The sequence below is a fragment of the Falco rusticolus genome, chromosome 1 (genome assembly GCF_015220075.1).
Source record: "Falco rusticolus isolate bFalRus1 chromosome 1, bFalRus1.pri, whole genome shotgun sequence".
NCBI lineage: Eukaryota > Metazoa > Chordata > Aves > Falconiformes > Falconidae > Falco > Falco rusticolus.
Window position 1 is genome coordinate 122,691,396 of NC_051187.1, and position 23,415 is coordinate 122,714,810.

The following is a 23,415-nucleotide window of genomic DNA, read 5'->3' on the forward strand; positions in this document are numbered from 1 at the left end:
GTGAAAGACATTCCTCCAGAAGATGTTCACCGTTCCCTCCAGCTGGACATCATTACACATTCTTTTTTAGCTGGGTTTGGTTTTACTTTCAGATAAACAGATCTGGGGAGCCGTTCCTCCCTTCTCGCAAGCCAAACCTCTTTTCTGATTACCTTGGATTAATTTGCCTTGGAGTGGGTGACAGATGTGACGGTGTGTGCTGACAGCTGCAGGTGCTAATCCTAGAGGAGTCCCAGGGTGCAGAAAAGGAGATGAGCATCACAGCATCTGCAGGGGAGCAGCTGGGGAAGCCCCTGGGGACGTGGGAGGAAGAGACGACTGGTTCGACTGTGCCATTTTGGGCAAGACCAGCTTCCTTGCAGTAGCAATGTTGGCAGCTTTCTCGTCTCCTGAAATGCTTTGCTTCTGCACAAAGGCAGCTTCTGTTTCTTCCGTGTTGCCTGTCCCAAGTGGGATTTGTTGCCGCTGCCTTCAAGATGACTTTTCTGCGTTCTAATTTGTTCATTCAGATGGGCTTGGAATTTGTCTTAGGGGCTCATTACTCAGAAGACAAGTCCCACTGCTAAATGGGAGCGCTCATTGAATGCTGAAGATGATGCACAGTGTTTCCAGGAATTGTCTCAAAGTGCATGCATACTTAAAGATATCTTACAAAGAAATGCGTCTCAGATGATCATTGCATCTGCTTGTTTCTTCCTTGACAGACACCTAAAAATTTTGCTCATGGTTTTAGTACTTTGCCATTTGCATTTTTCAGCTTTGACCCAATGTTTAGCAGCAGAAGACAGTATAGCTCTCCTGTACACACTCTGCAGCCTGGAGGAGGATCATTGGTGCTAAGTGGTGGGGGCTGCAGCGGCATGGCTGGCTGCTTGCCACCATCCTGGGGGCCAAAAAAGCTGCACCCGCATCGCTCTTGCCCAGAAAACAGCTTCCCTCTTGCACAGAGGGCGGATTTGCACAAGGGCTTGGCCGCTGTCGGGTTCTGAGGTTGGCTGTTTTTTCGTGTCTGACCTGAACCTGAAAGGGAGCTGAGCAGTTGCAACCATTTTCTGAGCTATTTTAGAAATTTGTAGTTACTGGAAAACGCTGCGGCTGAAGCACAAGTGACCAGCTCCACACAGTAGTAAATCAAATGCCAATATGTTTGCAAAGAGATTAGTGTGAGCACGGCTGCTGGTACATTCCCTGGACACATCAAAGAGCCTTATTGTTGCACTCAGGTTTTAATTCCTTATTAGTTTCAGGAAATGCATGTCCTCAGAGCAATGAGAGGAAACTTTGAACGTTTTTCTTCCTCTTGTGCTGGGTGTGGGCTTGGTACTGCCTAATTGTTAGTCTGTCCGATGCCTGTACTCCCATAGGAAGCAAGAACAAACCCATTTACATTTGTGGCATTGCTTTGTGCTTTCAAATATGTGGCCTACTCATTTTTTTCTTTTTTCTTTTTTTTTTTTTGAAGATCAAAGGTGGCAAGAATAGCGGAGCAGAGAATTTAAGAATGATGCAGAGAACACAGATGTGAAGAACAAAGGGGAGAGGAAGGAGCTGAGCCCGGTGCAGAGGGGGAGCGGAGGAGAAGAAGCAGCCTAAATGCAAGTACTTGAACATGGAGATGATGGGTTGCAGGCTGCTTAGCAGGAGTTTGATGTGGTGCTTTAATCTGCATCTAGTGCCGGTTGGCATTTTCAGAGCGGTGCCTAAGATCAATTAATGTTTTTAAAATTTTCTGCCTCAGGTTCAAGACTTTGGACTCATGTCAATAATTTACAGCTCAAAACAGGGAAGTGGCATCAGGGTCACGTGTGTGGGGGTGAGAGAGAGAGAAGAAAAGAAGTCAGTTTGAGTCTTAACTGAATAATATAATGTGGTGTGGTGCAGCTGAGGGGAAGGCACTCACTTTCTAGCTAAGTAGTATCGAAATGTGAAATAGCAGCTAAAAAACCAGTGACTGCGTTGGGCAGAGAAAGCTGGAGGGAGGGGGTCAAACCAAAGTGGTCTGATAAATTGCTGTGATGTGAAACGTATTTTTCATAATTTTAGTCAAGTGTATGGGACAGAAACAGCCATTTGAAAGCACTCTCGTTAGCAGGTGCGTCATTTTAGCTAGTACAGTGATTGATGCCTCCTGCATGTGAATTTTTTTGGTTACATTTTTTTTTCTTGGCAAAAAAAGGTCTTCTGCAAATGCAGGTACGTGGGCCAAAAAGAGTGTAATTGTTTTTCTTTGCGGCCTCTGGTATCCCGCCTGTATCAGCAGACAAACTTATGCCAATATGATGTGTCTTCTTCAGGGGAAGGTTTTCCTAATCCAGGTGTCCCAGAAGAGTGTTTTCTGCCACAGAGAAGGCTTTATTGTCTCAGGTGCTCTTCAGGGAGGCTCCTGCACAGATCCAAAGTCACTATAATATTTATAATTGTTCAGTAAGTGTGTAATAAGTCTGTACTGCGCAGAGACAGGGTTGCTGCCTGGGAGTTCTGCCTGGAAAACAAGTAACTTTGTCCCTTGTTCCCTGCAGCTCCTTCCCGGGTGGGTGACAATGCCTGTCGAAAGGATGCGGATGCGCCCCTGGCTGGAAGATCAGATCAACTCCAACAGGATACCGGGGCTGAAATGGCTGAATAAGGTAAGGGGGGTGCATGTGAGTGCATGTGTTTGTGTGCTGAACAGGGACTGTATAGCAGTGCCTGAGGTTTGGATAGGTAAATCGGCTCATTCCTGGTTTTCAAAGGGGTGACATGGGGAGGAAGGGCAAAGCTGTATGCTTCCTGCTGAACCTGTTCCTCCAGCCTCCCCTGCCAGATCTGAGGCACCCTGCTTTGGCCTGCTGGATTTGTGGCTCCTTTGAAAGCGTTTTCCAAGTCTTTGTTGTTGGAGCGAGCATTTATGGAGACTCAGCTAGGTTTTTGTTTTTAATCTGGGAACAGATTGCTCACCAGGTAGCCTTGGAGGGATGTGAGCAAAATGCTCTCCTGAGGTGGAAGGCTATATTCTATATTAGGCTCTGAGTTGAAGCAACAATCTTCTGTTTCAGACTTGTGTGACTTCTCTGATACTTCTCAACCTGGGAGAAAACTGGGTAACCTTTCCCCTGCCAGATGCAAACCTAATACTCCTGGTGCTGAGCTCTTACTGAGAGCATTTAGACATTTTGAGATCACAAGCGTAGGCTCCAAAATATTGGTGCCCAATGTGTATTTTTATTCAATGGCTCAATAAAACCACAGAGCATATTGGAGAATTTGAACAGTAATAAACCCTGGAAGTATTGTGTGCATTCTGTGTTATGCAGGAGAGTAACTCACCACACTGAGAAGCATGAAGCAGTTTTGGCTGCAGAGGCTGCTTCATTATCAAAATGGGTAGAAATGCACAAAATCTGGAGTAGAAACATAAGATCTGCCACTCTGGTTAAGACACTAACCTGGTTAGTCTACTGTCCTCTCTGTAGTAGTAGTTGTGGTGCTCAGGTGTTCATTTTCAGAGCTGAAGAGTGGCAGTTGAGATTACGAATTTTTATTTCGGCTTTCAAAGCTAGAAATACACGTGACTATAAAATGATCAGGAGCCCTTTAAATTTCAGCTACAAATTTTGTTTCTCAGGAACTTCCTGCATCAGTGACTCTCACATGCTGTGGCTGGGTAAATAAATATTGCTTTATCCATTCCCTAGTTAGCTGCCCTGTGAATTTGAGTAGGTCCTTGTTCTTGCATAATGGGGTCACAGATGACGAGGAGGAAGAGACCAGTTTTTACTGTTGTCTTTGGAATTTGAGTCTCCCTGTTCAGGTCCCTATGGATTCTTCTTCTTGAGTATCTCTACTTCGGTGTGGGGTCTCTCCTGCTGAACAGTCCATCTCTGCTGTCGGTTGCTGGGCATTCCTGCCCAATCCCGAAATAATACCTCTGCCCTTCGTAGGGCGCACAGTATTTCAGATTTGAGCAGATCACTCTTAAATATAATGTCATCTCTAGGTGATGTTCATATAACCTTTTTCAGTACACCCCAGGAATGTACTTGCCTCCTTTGCTCTGCAGTGTGAAAATGCTGCCATGGTGCTAAAGTTGAGCTGACCAGCCTGTAAAGGCGGTTTGCAAGGCATGTCGTGGTGTTTCATGTTTGCAGCCCTGATTGTGTTGTTGCAGCAGTTTCTGCTTTGTGCTTCTGGCATAAACTGTTTGCATGCAAGTGTCAGTGGGAGATTTTGTCCTTAGCATATTCTATATTGACCAAGACCTGTCTCACAAATACAGTATGTTGAAATGTATTTTTTTAAAAAAAAAAAAAACCAAAGCCGTGGCTCCTATCAGAAAGAGGATACTGGGCTAAGTGGCCTGCCTGGAGGTTTATTAAACCGATTCCCCAGTTCTACCCTCCGATTTGGCATTGTTCTGAGTTGCCTTTATTGTGCTCAACAAGTTAATTGCACTTCTGAGCATTTCTGTTTAAACATTTTTAAACATTCATCCCAACAATGAATCATTAAACCAAAAATATTTCTATTTTTACTGTAAATCCTGACCATAAACAAAGCCATGCATGGAATCAATGGTACAGTGTCATGTGTATCACAGCCTGTTCTGTACCCACAGAATCAACTCTAGAGGCTGTAGGATTTTGGGATTTATATGTTTTAGCCAGAGTTTGGCAAAGGACAGTTTACAGTACAGAAAAGAAGGTGGGGAAGATTAGCAAGAGAACAGCACTTGTGTGTGTGCACAGCTTTTAAGGAAATAAAATTCAAATACTAAAGAAACAATTACCATTCTGGGTTTGTCATTGGCTGTCTCTTCTTGGGAAATTTTTCCAGACTGAGGAAGGAATTAAGCCTCTCTTGGTTAAAAATGACAAATCAGGTACAGCTGATTTACTTAATCGCTTTCCCTACTGTCAGTTGATCACTTTGTATCTCCTGTTTTGTGTTCCCCTCCAGAACAGACCCCTCTCTATAGGACCTAAACAATAAATACTTGTGTACCTCCCTGGTGAAAATGTTATCCTGCTGAGTGGCATGAAGGAGGAAGGGAATTTCTTTACCTTCCCAGAGAGACAAAACTGGGAGGTGTGGAGAAAATTAGTTCAGTAGAGGACAGAGGTGGTGTGAGGAGGGGGATAATGAGAGGTCAGTGTCCCTCATGGATCTGGAAAAGGAAATTAGAGTGGAAACATTCAGAGTAGCTGTAACAGGAGTTGAGAGGCAGTTTGCTGCTTTGATGGATGCTTGGAGTATTACCCTCCAGATGGTTGCCACTATTTAAAATTTGTCCTATGACTTTCAGGCTAGTATGTGATCTCATGCTCATTCACCTGCTTGGAGCATTTTGATATGCAAGGGCTGCAGCGTTTGATACTATTTTCCTCTTCCTGCCTATTTCTAAGAATGTGACACTTTCTCCCTTTTGATGTACCCACTGGAGTTTGCAGGAATTCCTGTTACGCTGCAAGAGTTTTTGTGGGTTGTGCTTTTCACTTCAGGTGAGACTATTTTCTTAATAGAAACACATGAGCCTTTGCCAATTAAGGTCATTATTAGGAAGCATCAACTGAAGAAGGATATCGGTAAATGTTTGATAGCGTGTGAAAAAAAATTAGTGTTTAAATAGAAAGCAGGTAAACTAGAGCAGAACACACAACCAGATGGTATTTCTGCAGTCAGCAGTCTTGCGGGATTTCAGAGAAGAGGAGATAATTTTGTATACCTATATAGAAATTACACCAACGTGATAGTTGGTGAGAAAGTCTGTAGTTTCCATATAGGTGTATGAAATTATAATACACATGAATTCTATGATTTTGATATTTATATTATGATTTGCTCTAAGTCCATGTACTTTAAGACATCTGGGATTGGGAAGAACTTTCTGAAATGAACAGAAACACTGTAATGAACACTTGAACTGCTGTTGAGAGTGTCCTGGCACCTTCTTTTGAAGCAGTGAATACAGTTGATGATGACAGGATGCTATGCTGTGAGTCTTGTTCGGTCTGCTAGTTCCTAAGGAACTTCTTGAATTTTCATACAGAATATGAAATCCATGGTATAATCTCCATAGCATTGTGTAGCATTGTACAAACCTCTCCCCATCACAAAGCATGAGAAGACTTTTTCATCTGGTCAATTCTTAAAGTTCTTGTCGATGGAAGTGGTTTTCTATGGAAGTGTTTTTTCTGTGCTCATTACAGTCGAGGGGAGAGTAAAGGCAAGGAAGCTTACTCTAGCTCTGATGAATGCAGTAGTGCTGTGGACCACAGGATGGTGGGGCTGAGGCTTTCTTTAGACCAATTCTGCTTGGGGAAAGAGAAGAGCTGTATAGACGGGGAAGAGTAAGGAGGCAAAAGGCACGTGAGGGAAGTGATGGGAATAGATTTAGAGGAAGAAGTGAGAGTGTGAGGGCTTGAAGGGGAATGAGGAATGTGTTGAGTCTGTGCTTTCACCAAACTGAAGAAAAGATGAAGGCAAGCAAGAAGGGAAGAATGCAGTTCTGAACATGTGACTGTACATGAGAAAAGACAACAAACGAGCTGAAGGACAATACAAAACACAGGCTCAAAAAAAGAAAAGATCACATGGAAAGGAAGGGAAATAAACCTAACCTTGACATTAGTGAAATATTAACCAGACACACAAGGAAGAAAAGTGGTTGTTGGAGAAAGGGGAAAGGGCAAAGGATTCATCTCACCCGACCACAGACATCTACAATGTAGTTGTTTAAATGAGAGCTGCCTGTCTGGAGTTGTTTGTAGTCAGTGGAGAGAAACAGGCTCTTTTAGGGTGCAGTTCAGTTGGTGTAGCTCAAGTGGCCACCTCAGAGAGAGGGTGCATTTTGCCCTGGAAGTGCTTTTCTCTTCACAGACTGAGAAGCGGATTTAAACCTGTAGTGGCAGGTTTTATAGCGCAAGATGTCTGCATATGAAGCCAGATAAGATGTATTCTCCCCAACAGGGGAGAAAAAAAACAAGTGATGTGAAGCAAACTCCTTCTGTATGGCTTTGCAGAAAGGGTCCTGAAGCAACCCTATAGGTCAGCACACAGGAATTCGTTCCCGTAAAAAAAAATAATTATAAAAGCACATCTGACCCAGCATCCATCTGGCCCAGTATCCTGCGTGCTGAGTGCTTGTGGAAGGAGTGTAGGAAACATGCTGTTCAAGCTCTGAAAGCCATTGGGCTCCCAGAGCTGGAGCTGTATCCCAAAGCTATCATCTTTAAGAGTTACCAGTATACCACCTTCCATGAGTTTTTCTGATTCCTTTGGAAATCAGTTTATACTTCCACCACATAAGGCATGCCCTGGTTTAACTACATGTTGTGTGCCAAAAAAAAAAATAATTATAAAAGCGCCTTTGTCTGGATTGCTTTAAATGCACTTCCCTTTGGCCTAAAGTTTCTGAACTAAAATAGGTTCAGTTATTTTCAGTGCCACCCCTTCACATGGGTGTCTTGTATTTTTTTATCCCTGCTGGAGAGTTGTCTACAGTTGATAGATTCATATGTCTGTTTGCTTGGCATATAAATGAGAGAGACCTTTCCTTCACCATGCTAGTATTTTACTGGCTGAATTCTAAATCCCTTGAATTTGCTCTGTTCCTATGGCTGTTTAGTTTCATATCTAATTTTTCTAATCATAAAAAGTGTCTGTGCTGCCAAAATTAGCCTTCATTTGAATGTTTAGAAATGGGTAGCTGTGCATGTTTTATCCATGTGTCAGCTTGAAAAGCTGCCAGGCTTATCATCCATGGAGAGGGGCTTCTGAGTATTTCATACACTTAGGGCTGTATTCTGCTTTCGGGGCCACCAGTAGATATTTTCCTATTGAGTTCAGTGACAGTGGCACTGGGTTAGAAGGAAGCAAAACACTTGCAGATGCTGGAACTGTGCTTTGAAATGAGTGACTTAAAGCCATCAGAAGATCCCTCAAGTCAATCAGTGTTGGCATTTCCTGTTTGTTTTCCCTTCCAGGAGAAGAAGATTTTTCAGATTCCCTGGATGCATGCCGCAAGACACGGGTGGGATGTTGAAAAAGATGCTCCCTTATTTAGAAACTGGGCAATTCACACAGGTATTGGAACTCTCTTTCTGCAGGACAGATTTTCACATCGTTTTCCCTTTTAAAGTTAACATTTTCCTTCTTTCCTGTCTTTGCTTTTACTAACAGAGAGGGTGAATTTAAGCTTGTAGCCTTGTGGGAGGCTAAGTGCTTTTCTCAAGGCCAGCGATACTCTCCAGCTTTATTGAAGTGCCGTAACTGATTTGCATTGAGGAGCACGGTAAAACCTGATTGATTTAAACATTAACAAGATTGGGTTCAGAATTGTCAAGAGTAGAGCACACAGCATTTTTTAGACTTGGGCCTTAGGCTTTCTATGCCTTTCTGTGGATTTGAGCCAGACACAATAGAGGTAAACGCTGTGCAAGCTTTTCCACATGGTTGTGGAGTCACATCTGATCTGCAGTGCCCTGGGTCTTTCTTGAGCAGAAACTGTTCATCGTGTTCTAGAAATGTGGATGGGAATGAGATCACAGCAGTCTTGCAGCCTCAGCTATTGTTTGAATGCTTTTCTTGAGAACCGAAGGCTGATACCTTGAAGTTAACCTGCGCTGTTATTAATTCGCCTTAGGTTTTCAGTTGCATGTCATGTGTGCCTAACTTTCTTTTCTTGCTTAGGAAAATACCAGTCAGGAGTAGATAAACCCGATCCAAAGACATGGAAGGCAAACTTCCGTTGTGCTATGAACTCCCTGCCTGACATAGAAGAAGTGAAGGACAAAAGTATAAAAAAAGGAAACAATGCCTTCAGGGTGTACCGGATGCTGCCGTTATCTGAAAGACCTTCCAAAAAAGGTAGAGGGGAGAGCTTGTCAGCATGAAAATGGTGTTGGGGGCATCGTTATTATTTTGGGAGTCTGCAAAATATGCCAATTCTGCTGCTGCTGTGAAGCTGGATTTTTTTATCCAGATGTTCCCCAGAACTTACGAACAGCTGGATGAAAAATGGGCTACGTTCAGTTCAGGGAACAAACCACTTGGAGAGAGGATCGTTGAGATGTGATACCCCCAAGCTGATGATGTGTGTAAGAGTTGTGTTGAAGCCAGTGGAGTTGTGTTCGGATGCTAGTCCCAGGCCTCCATCAGTCAAGGAAGATGATTAGGGGGATACTAGGGATCAGTGTGCTTAACTCAGTAGAGCTCATTCAGAATCCAGTGGCAAATGTTTTGGTATCTTTTTTCAAGCAAGGGTAGAAATAAACAGACGGTTTGTTTTGCTGAGTGGGAGCAGTACACTTTCTGCACAGAACATGAAACCGTGAAACCACTTTGTTAGTTACGTAGCTACACTAGGCCATGAAAAGAAAGCCCCCACAACATGATAATGGTGAAATGGGAAACTATGTTTGCATCCCCAGGTTTAGAGATAGGTCTCCCACCTGCCAGGAGAGCACCTAACCACCAGGTCAATCTCATGAGTATTTGGTTTCTTATGGAATAGAAACATTCACTTCTTCATGGCCTGTTGGGTTCCTTATGGCTTTGTTCTTGGTTTTTGGAGTAGAACGATGGCTTCTTTAGTCCTCTGGTATCCTCTGACGTCTAGGATATTTGGACAAAAAGTTAACATGCAAACCAAGCACACGGTGGTCCTCTAAAATCCAGTTCAGTTCACCTGTAGCTCAGCTTGCTATTTTCTTAAATTGAGAAGTGAAAGGCACGTCTTCGGTTTAAGGTCAGTGTGGCTGGAAATGACGAGCTCTGGCATTCTGGGGGCAGAATCAGACTACCAAAGGGAGATCCTTCTACAAAATGTAGCGCAGTTGCTTTGGAACTGTTTCCAGTCTCTTGTCAATGGTGTGTTTTGTATGTTCCTATTTCCCTGAACCATAACCTGTCCCACTGCGGTAGGTTCCTCTCGTAGCTGAAAGAACTCGAAAAGTTTGTCATGAAAGTTGAGATTCCGGGGATGGAGGCTGTAGCAGGAGAGGATTCAGCAGCAAGTCCTATGTGACAAAATAAAACTGACATATTTTGGATGCTGTTTGTTCTCACGTGCCCTTTCTGTGTGGCACGTGGTGAGATTTATGTACGAGTGAGCACAGGTGAATTTGCCTGCAGACATTCTGATTCTCAGTGCTGCCTTGTAGTAGGGGTAGGAGAAATTCCTGGGACACACCAGCCGGTGCGAGCTTCCACAGCAGGGGCTCGTCAGGTCAGAGCAGGGGCTGAACACTGGGGTCTGCCAAGGCACACCGCATTTTGGGAGGGTCAGATGCTGTGTGGTTTGCTGGATTCTCAAGTCCAGCATGATTGCATAAACCACTTTTGCGTGAATTATAATATATGTCGTCGTCATCCCCAGGTTGCAGTTATTTACAAAAACATTTGTTCAAGTTTATTGTGACCTCTTTTCACATTAAATCGACAATCTCCCTGTTCCTATAGCTACAGTGAGAGTGTCATAAAAGTGATAAATTTGGTTTTTTTTCTCCTTTAAGAGTATTTTCCTCCCCCTTGCTTCTTTTTTTAACAGGCCTTGTTCCTTAGTTTGTCACTCTTCCATGTTTTTCACCTTAATTTTTTGACTACAGTTGCTTTACTCAGTCCCATTGTGGTTCTTTTTTGTAGCCCTTTAAAAAATGAAACACAAGGTGAATTTTTGACTGCCCAGGCCATAAGGGGAGTTTAAAATTAAGCAAAATGCGTTCTTCCTTTCCTAGGAGGTGCTGCCATTTTGAGGCATGTCCTGGGGCTGTTTGTTGGTGATTGATTATAGAAAGTGTAAAAGGATAACTTGTGGCACGCAGGACTTTAAGAAATCTTCCTTCTTATTGTTGCAGGAAAAAAAACCGAAATCCGAGAAGGATGACAAATTGAAACAAATTAAGGTAAGAAGTGGGTGTTTAATAGTGCAAGAGCTTGTGAAAACAATCTGTTGCAAATTTTTGTAATAGCCCCAATAGTATATTGTGGTGGCTGTTTGCAGATCTCTCATGCTTGTGGTTTGGTTAAGTAGCTACAGTTACATGGGATGTTTGGTTTCTTTTTTGAAAACGTGAAGGCTGTTAGAGCTGTGACTGACGTCACCAGTTGACACAGCCCTTGTGTTACAATGCCTGGAGGTTGGAAAACTGGCAGCCTCGGCAATACATTTGCCATTTGTTTGTCTGTGTAAGTAGAAATGCAGTAATTATGGAAGGAATGCTTCTGAACAATAGAGCTACTTTTTGGAGCAGTTCTGTGAGTAAGACGTTGGAAATTCATTTTCGTTTAGGCAAGGGGGACAAGTTCTGTCAGAGCTGCACCTTTTGTCAGTTACAAGACCTGAGTTGTGAAACTCCTCCATCGCTGCCTGAGATTTCTGCTTGTTCAGAGCACAGACCCAGGCTGACGTTAGCTTTCCGTGCAAGGCATGGTTTTACCTAGCTTTTGCCAAGAGCCTCTGCAAGGTGGTCAGCTCACACTGGCAGGATTTGGTCTGCCTTTGATTTTTTTCACAAATTGCCAAGGTTTCTGACTTGCAGCCTTCAGTAAAGTTGATGTTCTTGGGTTGCAGGTATCAGCCATGCCTGCAGCAGAAGGGCAGCTCGGTCCCCTGCTGCTCACTGGTGAAGGGCTGAGCCACCCACGCCTGGGCGCAGGTGCTGCACCCGCTGGCCAGGAGATGCTCTGGGCCACGTGAGCCCAGAGGCCTGGGAGAGCTCCACTGAAATGGGGTTTGGTGGGCAGACGCTGTCCTGGCGGTTGTGACGTGTGGAGTTGCGTATCAGAGCACTGTGATTTTCGAATTGTCTTAAAGGAACCACTTTTTAATCATCCTATCTGGATCGTGCAGCCAGTGTGCTTGTTATAACGTGACTCTGACGGTAGCCAGTGTTCAGAGGGAACCAGTGACCTCCTTTGGTCAGAGCAGAGCAGCATCTTATGCCTGCCAAGCTGGTGGCAGCGCTTGGCCATTCCCCTACTTCATAATCTTTCTTTTAGTCAATATATTGAATGCCTGGAAGGCTGGAGAGGCGCTTGAACAATCTTGGCCTCTCCATTAAGATTAATCTCACAAATAGTTGTTGCTGAGGGAGTCCCGGTGATGCCTGGCAGATGAGTACATTGGGAGTAGGTGCTGGTGGGGTGATGCTTGCAGCTTTTGGGACAAACTTTCCTCCAGCTCGGTGGCCCTGAGCTGCACAGAAGCGTTAGGCCAGGTGAGGCAGGAGCAGTGGGCTGAGCTGTCTGTGCCTCCAGCACATACACCTACCAGCGTCCCTGCTACGAGCATTCTGTGCTCACCAGCCACCAGCTATGGTATGGCCACTTAGCTCTTGTAGGCTTTGAGCTGGAGCCAGGCAATATTCCTGTCTGTCCCCCCTTATTCTGACAAATGTGTAGATGGGCTGTCCTCCAGGTATTCCTAGATTTTAAAACAGATGCTCCTTCCATGCTCTGCTGCTGTTAGACTGACTATTGAATGTTGAAGGCTATAATAGCAGAGAAGGGTGGTGGATGAATTAATGCAAATGCACATTTCTTGGCACTGAAAGCTGCTTATAATTGCTTTGCTCGGCGATGAGAATTCCTGGGATCTGAGTTGCATGGTTTGCATTCAGTGCCTCGCAGTTAGCCTGAAAATTTCTCTTTAGTGGAGGTGAGTGGGAGGCTGCTCCGTGATCTGCCTGGTAGCTGCATTGGGGTGACAGCAGCAGAGGGAGAAGCTGTGGACCCAAGTGCAGGTCTGCGAGGGGATTTCAGCACAGCAGGAGTCTCACATTGAGCTGCCCGCCGTTGCCACTGCTGGACCCTGTGGGCGCCCACCGTGGGTGGGGGTGAAGAGCCCTGCCAGACCTTGCTGAGCTTGAGCAGGTTACTCAGGGCGCTCACTGCTTGTCCCGGTGGATTTGGGAGACTTCAGCAAATCCCTGCTCCATGTTAGGCAAGGGGAGGCTGTGAGCAGGCCTTCCATCTTGCAGGTAGGTCTCCTACTACTGGACTTTTGGGCAAACAGGGTCTTTCCACTACAAAAAAGAGTTCTCAGCAATGGGAATAAGCCGTAAGTGTCTGAGTAGCCCAAATAAAAATGGGCTTTTTCCTTTGAAGCAAAGGATTGAACTGCCTGCCTGAGGCTTCATTTCTACATTATGCTAAATGTATCCTTTTGACTGTGCATGCAGCTCCCTGTTGAGACTTTTTAAAAATCTAAGTGACACCTTGCATTTAGCGTTGGCTAGATGTCTGGACTGAAGATTTAGGTGATTTAACACCAGCTGCGCCAGTGTCTGAGTCCCTTTGCGGGTCTGGCACCATCACCCAAGTTCCCAGATGCGTGTTTGTTTCTGCAGCTTGAGAAGGAGCTTCTCTGTACCAAAGCCTCAGTAAAGCTGAGCGAGGTGCTGCGTGTGCAGCGGTCCCACGAGGACTGCAGTGTTTGCTGGGGCATTGAGCAGCACCAGGGGCTCAGGGCTTCGGTGTACAGCCCTAACCTGTCTCTGCAGTCATGATCCTCAGTGGATCAGCAGCAGCTAATTTTATCTTTTTTGGCTCTCCAGGTCTTCGACCTCCGGGTTGAAACAACCCGTGCAGCTCATCAAAGACCTAATTGCCGTTAACATTAACTTTGCACCCTTCTGATGGGCAGAGGGGCCTTGGGAGCAGGGTGCGTGTCTGTTTTGCTTAATGGCTGGGAAGGTGCAGGCTTGTGTCAAAGTGACAGCTCTTTTTAAGAGGGTCACGATACAGCGTGTGGGATCCTGGAAAGGACCTGTTGCACTGTCCCCAGTTTTTTGTCTCCGTGATAACAGTTCGTTCAGTTTGTACCGTGAAGGGCTGGCCCCACAAGTCTTGAGGCTTACCTTTACCCTGCCCTTGCCAAAATGCTTTAGAGCAGTGAAAATGAGCTTTTGCACCTCTTTGCTGCAGATGTCTCTGGTTAGCGGTGAGGTAGAACTTGCCTTGCAGGGCTGGCACGGCCAGCCCGGAGTAAGAGCAGAGGACTTTAGACTTTGTAACTGATAATAACCCTGTAAGGGAGCCAGTACCAGGGAGGAGGCTGGACCTGTCGATAATCCTTTAAATGTGTTTATAGCTTTTTTTAAAGAAATCCTGAGCTTACGGAATTAAACTTTTTGGTGTCTATTCTGAAGGGAGGTTTTTAGATTCCCACTTGAGTGTGCCAGACCTACAGAGGTGTATCTTGTGGAAGGCCAGTCTACGTAGAACGGGTGGTGTTTTCCCAAAGCTCTTGCCCTGTGGTAATGTTTATGATGTGATCTAAAAATCTGTATGTAGTGTAAACACTTCGGTTTGGTTTGGGGCTTGCTGCAGAGAAAAATTAAAGCTAGATTTTAGTAATTGCTGTACAGAAGCTAAGGCTTCCTTTCAGAGCATGCTAAGAGATACAGCGTGTTTGGAAGGCAATGAGGGTGAATATTAAGTAGACTACCGTTCTAAAGCAAGGTTTCTTCCTTGTTTGTTCCAAATGTTAATCTCCTGTAGTAAATAGCACACTAATTTCTCGCTCTCTGAAGTCTCACTCTAAATGGAAAATAAAAAAATAGCTTTCATTTCAAAGCAGGTTTGGAAATGGAGTAGACTGGCTTCTTCTCAGAGAACCAAAATACTTGTTCAAAGTATTCAGTTCCAAGACCGTGTCTAGCAGAGAGCAGGGAGTATACGGCAGGCAGAAGTGATACAATTTGTTACCATCTCAGAACAAAAAGATGAACTGAGTCCAGCCTCCTGAAATAAATCAAACCTGACCCAACTGTACTGTTTTCATTCTAGCAAGAGCCAGTTGAATCATCTTTTGGAATTAATGGGCTAAATGATGTCACTTCTGACTATTTCCTGTCCTCCAGTATAAAAAATGAAGTTGACAGTACAGTGAACTTTGTAGGTAAGTACTCCTATGCTTTTCTTATATGCTAAGCGTACAGGTGACTTCGAAAACCTTTTGACTGTGTCAAACTCAGCTTTCCATCATCATTCTGTGCTTTGGACAACACCACGGTTGCAGGCAGGTCAACCCATTTTTCACTAGCCGAAGCCACATGAGGTCCTGGTTGCAGGTCAGCCCCACCACCTTGCAGAGACAGTGAGCAGCACTGTGGCGGTGTGGTGGTTCCCCTGAGAGTAAAGCACTTGCAGACGTGCCCAGGTGGCTTTTCCTGACATGAACTTACTCCACAGGGTAGTCCTCAGCTATGAAGAGACTGTAGCCAGTGTGATGTGGGAGTTAAACTGCAGCCGGATGACAGTTTCCCATTGCTCAAAGCAGAGGCTGATGTAGCATACTGTTTTACTTGGGACTTCAAACCTGCAGATGAAATGGAGGAACTTGATTCTTTTTACTGGTGTCTCAGTAGCAAAGTTAGTTCTTAACATCACTGAGCTAACAAGGACCTGCAAAGACTGCATTTAGAAACTGGTATATTAAGAATTAGCTGTCATCTCAGCACATGAATAATTGGTTCTCAGTGGAATAATTGGGCTGGGTTTTGACAGCTCTTTTTTGGCTGAGGTTGTCATTGCAGCGAGGGCTCCTAGAAATGCGACCCATATACCATTTTGTCTGGAATTATACTTTTGTATGTGACAAGTCTTTGAAAGGTGTGTTGGTCTTCTGCTTGGAGAGACGGCAGAAATTGTGTGCAGTGAGTGTTTTCCATCCCCATTTCTTAGGCTGCAGGGCTTTGCATAGTCTTTCCCCCTCAAGTACTTCTGTGGCTGAGGACCTTGTGAGTAGTTTTCTTCTCTATGGCCGTTCATTTAATCAAGTTTTGCTTTGTAAGAGTGTCAGAACGTGATTGATGCTCCTATGGTTACAGAGAGTTTTATAACTTGAAGGCATAGCACTGCAGTGCTGTCAGTGCTTCCTATTTACTGACTGACTCATAACCAAATCTGAAACACCCCAAGGCCAATATGCAGTTCCAGGGAAGAAGCTTTATACACCTTTGCTTTATTTTGCAGTCTTAAAGTCAAATAGAGATCTATTAACAGCAGTCTTTGGAATGTACTTGGTGTTCCCCAAAATCCACTAACATCAGAGAGAGTTATTTTGCTGCAGACGTCTCAGTTCTCTACAGTACAGTGTTATCCTGAACGCCTGTTTGATTTTATGATGAAGGCGTGTTGCACCTTAGACCTCAGTAATTCACAGGACAGGACCCATAGTGGCAACATCTAAGAATGGTCAAAGGTCCGCTGTGGAAATCGAGCAAGAAGTTCAGAGGGACAGAACTGAATTTGCACCTTAAGGGCTTTCATTTTTCTGTGGACTCAGAACCCATTTTCAGAGGTAGGACAGCAAGGCTTGGGTGGGTAACTTCATCCAGTGGTGTTTAATTAATGGCTCGTGAAGCGTGCTGCTTATCCAGACTGGAAAGAGAAATCCTTATTTAGGACTGCAAGCAGGATTTTAATGTAAACAGGGGGAAAAGGGCGAAATAGATCTGCTCTGCAGAAAGGAGGGAAGTCAGCTGGAGCGGTTGAAAGACAGACAGCACCTGCAGTGTTTCTGACATACATGCAGCTCACGGGAACTTGTGGCATCTTGCCCAAGAGAGCAGTAATTTTTGCTGTGCAAGTTCTCTCTCAGGGGTGGGTAAGAATTCATCAGGTATTGAGGAGAAAGATAAAACAGTGCAGATGGCCTGCTCATACACTGACAAGGTTGCACAATGTTGGTTTCTCCCAGATAAAAATTAACTCTGTGTGCGTGTGCTCTTGCCTCCCGTACTCCACTCAGTAAAAAGTTGGTTGTTTCACAACCAGGAAAGGTGAAACACAATGGAGGTTAAATATCTGGAACAAAATCGTAGTAATTGTAGTGATTCAACTCAGAAAAAAACCCCAAACTATCCAGTATGTATGTAATTTTCTTTATGCTGGGAATTGTCTCATAAAATACACATCTAGGTTTGGGGGATTTTCCAGTGATTACCTGGCACTTCACAAAGCAAAATGATACGCAGGGAACTGGGAGAAAAACCCATCGCTTTTCTTTTTCAAAAAGTCCTGTTCTAGCCTTGTCTGAACACAGAAGGCAGGAATGGATTGTGTGTATATACATGTGCATTCATATATATTTATCTTCGTTCGTTCAGGAATAGATACTATCTTTTGCTTTTTTAAAAATTAATAATCAGAGTACTTAAGTCTCTTAACAGAAGAATTTCAAGATCTACTGTGTTTCATTGCCTACATGTTTTTCCCATGATGGGTCTAGAAAATGTGCTGTCTGAATTTCTAAGAACACAGCCCCACGTTTGTACAGAATTTGTCTGTATGAAGATCGTTCCTTTTGAAGCTTTATGTTCCAGTGAAAGAATATCTATAGTCCTTCCCTTTCTCTTGGACATCTGTGGATTCAGGTTAGCCATGCTTCTGAGATGGCTCTAACCCCATGTGCTCTTCTGATCTAGCTAGTGGCTTTCAGCTTCACGCTGGATTAATGCAGTTGTCATGTGTTCATACTGCCGAGATCGACCGGGGAGTTGTACAGGACAGAGGGATTTGTCTAAAGCAGCTCCGAGAAGTGAGATTCTGGCTTTCACCATACTTTTGTTTTGCTCAGTAGCTTCGTGGTACCTCGTTTTATTGCCCTGTTTCAGAAGGGTGTTGTGTAGCACAGATGTCTGCAAAGCATTTCAGGACACTGGCAGAGCATCCATGGTGCCTTCGTTTTGTAGAAATAAATAATGTTCCTTTGGCATTAAATATCACGTACCTGGGGGAATAGGAAAACCCTCTGGTAATAACGAGCCAGACTGTAGCTTTCTGTCACAGACCACGGGAGTTCCGGACTACAGGTGCAACTCTTGTTTTTCAGCATACCATCACTGGCATTGCAAGGATCAGTGAGAATAAACGTCTAACTGGAGAAGTAATTTTCACAAATTCATGTCATGTATACATCAAGAGTCCCACCATGTTTTACATGACCATATTTATGACGTGGCCGTATTTTTGCATGCCAGTTCTGGTCTTCTGGTGCATAATTTACATGAGAGCATCCAGAGGCTGGGGAATGTTGGTAGCTTGCTCGGTGAGGACGCTTTCCCAGGTTAGGAGAGATCACTGTGGTACATATGTCCTGGTGAGACCATGTTTCTGGGTGGAGGAGGAGTGTAGCCGTAGTCTTGCCTGGGAAAGCCTTTGGACAGGTGGTGTGTCAAGGAGGGCTCAAGGATGTTACGTGTGAGAGCCAGGGGAGAGGTGGGCATTTTCAGTCATCACAAGTGGGGGAAAAAACATCTCTGAAGGTGATGGAAACTAAATAAATTGCACAGGTTTCCTTTCGAAGTCCCATTGAAAGCAGGTGGTGGGCATGGAAGAAAGTGCCAAGATAGTACTGGAGCAGCCTCCAAGGACAGGCTTTCAGAGACCCAGTGGGCTTGAGGTGTTACGAGTAATCCATTCTTTATTTCTAACCCCAAGTTGTAGGACAGCCGCACCTTGACGGCAGCAGCGAGGAGCAGGTGATAGTTGCCAACCCGCCTGATGTTTGCCAGGTAGTGGAGGTGACAACAGAAAGTGATGAGCAGCCCCTCAACATGAGCCAGCTGTACCCCCTACAGATCTCCCCTGTCTCGTCCTATGCAGGTAAGTATCCTGGCATTTCTTCACACTCATTTTTTTGGGGAAAGTTTGGAAGGCAGTGGGGGAAAGGGGACTCTTACAGGGTAGCTGGCAACGATCCAGAAATGACTGTTTGGCTGCCTTCTGCGTTTTTAATGAAACTCAAAAACTTGCAGTCCTCCATTCATTTCACCTTGGGAAACAACTTGGCAGATCCGAGGCTGGAAATGTAAGCCGCAGATTTTAGCCTGTGACTAGTGGAAAAAGAACCTCTTTAGATGTAACGCGGAGAAGTCTTTTCATCTTTTGTTGGAGGGGCTTTTTCAGTGGTACAATACACCTCTGAAACACGGTGTGTTGTCCTTGCCCTCTGACTTAGTAAAGATAAAAGGTCTCTGCTATGTTTCCTCAGTGCCTAGCACAGTGGGCACGGAGTGCCAGGGGCTGCACTAACGGTATAGAATGCAGACGTGAAGCTGAGAGCCCTGGGGGAGTTAACAAATAGCCTGCAGACGAGAACAGCCATGTAGTAACCGGTAACAAGTGGTCCTGCAAGCAGCAGAGCTGCAGACATCTGGCTGCCAATGTGTGCCTTCCGTCTGGATTCTCTGATATCCAGAACGGGCGAGATAACAAGCTTTTCCCCAAGTCAGGGTGCTAATGGTTTCGCTTTTTTCTCTGGCCGCTTATTTTTGTAAAACTGGTAGGAAGTTAAGAGTCTTTGCACTCATTTATCCCTTGAATATTCAAGTCTGACAATATGGTCAGAAGTCGTTAAGGAGAAAAGACGCAAATGCAGATGTGGGCACACTGTATGCTCGCTGCAACTAGGTAAGCCTTATTTCTGTAGGAAGCAGGGCAAAGCCACATTTGAAAGTAGAAAAAGTTTCAGATCCAACCTGTCCTTCCTTTTTTAACATGTTGCTGACTTGCAAGCCTCAGGAGACTGGGTAGAAACACAAATGTCATCTTTTTAGGCAAACTGAGGTATTAGTTGATCCCCAAGCAATTTATTATTTTAAACATGGTTTTGTCTTTGACTCATTAGACTGAAATTACTTCCAGACACACACGTTTTTATAAAATACGTATTTAGTAAATTTTATCTTTGGGTCTGGGTGAATAGCATGATGTTCATTTGAATAGCCTCCAGCGTTAGTCTCACAGATGTTGATAAACGATGATGCTTTCCACCGTGTTTGGTCTGTAACGGCCAAAGCATTTAGAAGGGTTTTGCAAAGCATAAGGCAGGGGGACGAGGGTGCTTTAACTTATTAGCAGCTGGGAGATGGGACCTTTGAAACATTGGTCCTCTTTCCAAATGCTTCTTGCAAAACTTTTCCCATCTATGTGAACATGACAATGATGCTTTCTTTACAGCCTCAGCTACAGGATCTAAGTTGTTGGAATGCAAGCAAAAGTCACTGTCTTGGTCTGGAAGTCATGGTGGTTGCTTGGGCTAGGACAGTACAAAGGGGTGGTCTGGTGACGGGAGAACCGCTCTGACACGAGCAATTCATGAGCTACCTCCCTTAAAGTCAGTGCAACAAGCCTGCATAAGGAAATAAGGCATGACTGAAGTACTTCTGCTACCCCCTTATGTTGTCTTAGTATCCTGGTGGCCTTCACCTGTCTTAACTTAAACCGGGACCTGCTAGTCCATAACTCAGATGACGCAGAGATGATTTCATGCCACTGACAGGCCTTTGAATGCATCCCAAGGAAGCTCTTGATGATCGTGGTTACTTTAGCTAGAGGTCAGCAAGAAGTGGAGTACTGCAAGGGCCTGTCCTGGGACAAGTCCTATTTAATGTGCCAATGAGCAGAAGTTTTGGAATCCGCGGTCGCAAAGTATACAGGTGACACGAGGTGGGGGACACCAGCTGATCTGCTTGAGGGCAGGGCACCGTCCAGAGACGCCTGGAGAGGCTGCAGGAATGGGCCAGCAGGAACCTTAAAAAAAATTCGGCGAATACAGATGCCAAGCCCTGTGCCTGGGAAAGAGGAGCCCCTTGCAGCGTTGGAAGCTGGGGCTGGTGGGACGGGGAGCAGCTCTGCAGAAAGGTGGGTGGGCAGTCAGCTGAACATGAGACAGCAGAGCACCCTGGGCGCAGAGAAGGCTTTCAGGAGCATGGCCAGTAGGTCTAGGGAGGTGATTATCCCCCTCTTCTCAGCACTAGTTATACTACTTCTGGAGTGTTGGGTCCAGTCTTCTGAGTTCCCTCAGTCCAAGAAAGATGCAAACAGATGGGAGCCAAGCGCAGGGAAGGGCTACCAGGATGATCAAGGGCTGGAGGTCTCACTCTGTGAGGAGATACTGAGGGACTGGGGCTTGTTCAGCCTGGAGAAGAGATGGTTTGGAGGACCTTACAGCAGCCTGCCCCTACATGCAGGGATGTTACTGGGAAGGCAGAGCCAGGCTCTTCACAGTGGTGTGTGGCAGGAGGATGGGTAACCGTGGGCACAAATTGAAACAAGAGAACTTGGTCCAGCTGGATATAAGAAAAACATGTCACCTTTTGCACCACAAGGACAGTCAGGCAGTGGAGCAGGGTGCCCAGAAACCTTTCACTGTCTCCATCCTCAAATGTTTTCAAGACCTGACTCAGACCCTGAGTAACCTGATGAAGTCCTGTAGCTGGCCTGGCTTTGAGCACGAGGTTGGGCTGTAGACCTCCTGAGGTTCCTTCTAGCCCAAATTGTTCTATGAACCTCTTTTTTTGGGGTTTTTTTGTGTGGGTTTTTTTTTTTTTAAAGCATGGATTTGCCCTTGAGGCAGGAGTGAGGACAGGGGTCTGTGTTTTGTTAGAACCCTGAAACTTGTAGGACATTCTTGTGACTAATCGTGCCTTTGCCTTGCTCCACGCAGGCCTGTACAGGGAGAACCACAGGAGCCCTGGCTCGGTGCTCATGGGTTTGCTGGGTAGAGCTGTCAGCTCTGTCAGGTGCTACCACTCACTGAATGGCAGGAAAGAATACGACCGTAGCAGCTGTGCAGGAACAGTTAGTTTAGTTTTTCTGTAACAAAAACAAAATGTAGCCTGAAGGTATCAGCTGTCCTACATAAATCTGTTTTATTTCAAAAACACCTCTAGTTCCTTTCTGAGGTTACTCAGGCAAATGATGTGAGTGGCCTTTGTGAGTTTTCTCATATTTCCACTGACATCTATGAAATCCTTTTTTTTTTTTTTTTTTCGGTACCAAGGCTGTTGTCAGCCTCCTCTTGTGTTTGACAGTGATTCAAATAACCTTCTTGATTGAAATAACCTCTCTAACTTTCCATGCCTGAGTGGCTAGCTTTCCTGGCTTTGCTAACTATAGTGCTATCTCTTGCTCAGCATTTTGTTATGTATAAACACCAAGGATGGATTCCTTTTCAGCTGCATCATTCTTTTTTTGTTGCCACATGTTTCTTCATGTCAAGGAATATCTGTTTCTTGTCTCTATCTGGATTCCTCCTATTGATTCTATCTCCAGGGCCATTTCTCCTTTGCACAGACTAATTTCTGCCTCTCCTCTTTGCAAGTATGGCTTAATTAGCCAGCTTGATTACGTTGGTGCATCTCTCTTTACCTGGGCCGGTGAATGGGAAGCCCTGCAGAGTGTTAACTTCACAGGGCTTTGCAGTTAGATTTAACGTTTCAGACTGCTCCTCTGCGTACTGCACACGGAGGCAGACTGGTGCAGGGGAGCTGCTGGCTTTGGAAGTAGTGGTCTGGAGCAGCTCATCTACCTGCTTCCTTGCTTCAGAAGAACTTTGGGTGCAGTTTAGATCCTGGGGTGTGAGAGAGCAATTCAAACCATTGGTTTACAGCGCTCTGCCTAGACCTGATGCTTAGCTGAGCCTTGAAAGAAAGGCAAGGAGCTGCCAGTCTCTCTGAACACGTGCAGGAGCATGATCCATGAGGCACAGTCCACGCACCCTTAGCACTCATCTTATGTCCAGTGCACAGCACGAGGTTGCTCCCTGTGAAGGCAGGATCACGGTTTATGGTCACAGGGGTGCAGGGTGTGTGCGAGGCAGTCTGCATGGGCTAAAAAATGGGTAACAGAGCAGAGAGTGGAGAATGGGACTTGAGAGCTCCCTTGCCTGCTACAGTAACTCATCACATCATTCTTTCAACCTTGTAATTTCTTTGTTCCCCTTGGCTTAGGGCATGGATGAGTCCTATGTGCACAGCCCCGGTGGTGAGGGGTTGGAGAAAGACCTCTTCCAAATGCTCTTAGGGTTTTCCTCCCAGGAAGCAGGACACAGTGGTTCAAAACCCCATGAGCTGAAGGGGAACCTGCAATCCAGGCCTCCGCTTTTCTGGATGAGGGTCTGTGCACTGGGCGGCTGTGCCAGAGGCAGCAGCCATCGCTGCAGACTGGTTCTGAAAAGAGGGGTTTGTGCCCTGTCTCAGATGTATCTGGGGCACAGCACTCTCAACCAGCCCATGGGCCAGGAACCTGACCCTCGAACACCGGGAGACCTGTGTCCAGACCCACGTGGGCTTGAAAATACAGGCAAAACTTCTGGATTTCTGCAGGGGAGTGATGCAGCTGCAGGAGGATGGCCATCCTGTTGGAGCTGTGGCCCTGTGTTTGCACTCCGGTTGAAGTGACGAGGGTGAGGGAGGCTGTATGTGGCAGGGGGAGGTGGTGGGGCTGAAGGTAGTAGCGTTTCTACTTGCTCAAGTGGTGGGTGAAGGGTTGAGAAATAGGCTAGGGTGGAGGCTGGGCATGAGTGGCAAAAGCAAAACGAGAGCAAAGTATCACAACAGTAATGAAGTGCCAGAAGTGAGAACAAGCCCCTGAGGCAGCAGGCTGAGATAACAGTTCTTGAAACAGAAACACACTTACCTCCTCTTC

The 23,415-nt window shown here is 45.3% G+C and overlaps 1 protein-coding gene across 4 annotated transcripts in view; it reads left to right on the top strand.

Annotated features, from left to right (window-relative positions):
• The window catches only part of IRF2 (interferon regulatory factor 2), a 43,211-nt gene that overhangs the window by 16,531 nt on the left and 3,265 nt on the right, over window positions 1-23,415 (top strand). For 3 of the 4 annotated variants that reach the window (XM_037398927.1, XM_037398929.1, XM_037398928.1), the window contains exons 2-8: window positions 1,463-1,595; window positions 2,520-2,627; window positions 7,962-8,061; window positions 8,668-8,845; window positions 10,835-10,880; window positions 14,767-14,878; window positions 18,424-18,588. In XM_037398927.1, coding sequence (XP_037254824.1) covers window positions 2,541-2,627; window positions 7,962-8,061; window positions 8,668-8,845; window positions 10,835-10,880; window positions 14,767-14,878; window positions 18,424-18,588 — 688 coding nt within the window. In that variant the 5' untranslated portion in view covers window positions 1,463-1,595; window positions 2,520-2,540. Of the gene's footprint in view, window positions 1-1,462; window positions 1,596-2,199; window positions 2,425-2,519; window positions 2,628-7,961; window positions 8,062-8,667; window positions 8,846-10,834; window positions 10,881-14,766; window positions 14,879-18,423; window positions 18,589-23,415 lie in introns of those variants that run through there. The other variant, XM_037398931.1, reaches the window with a different exon arrangement.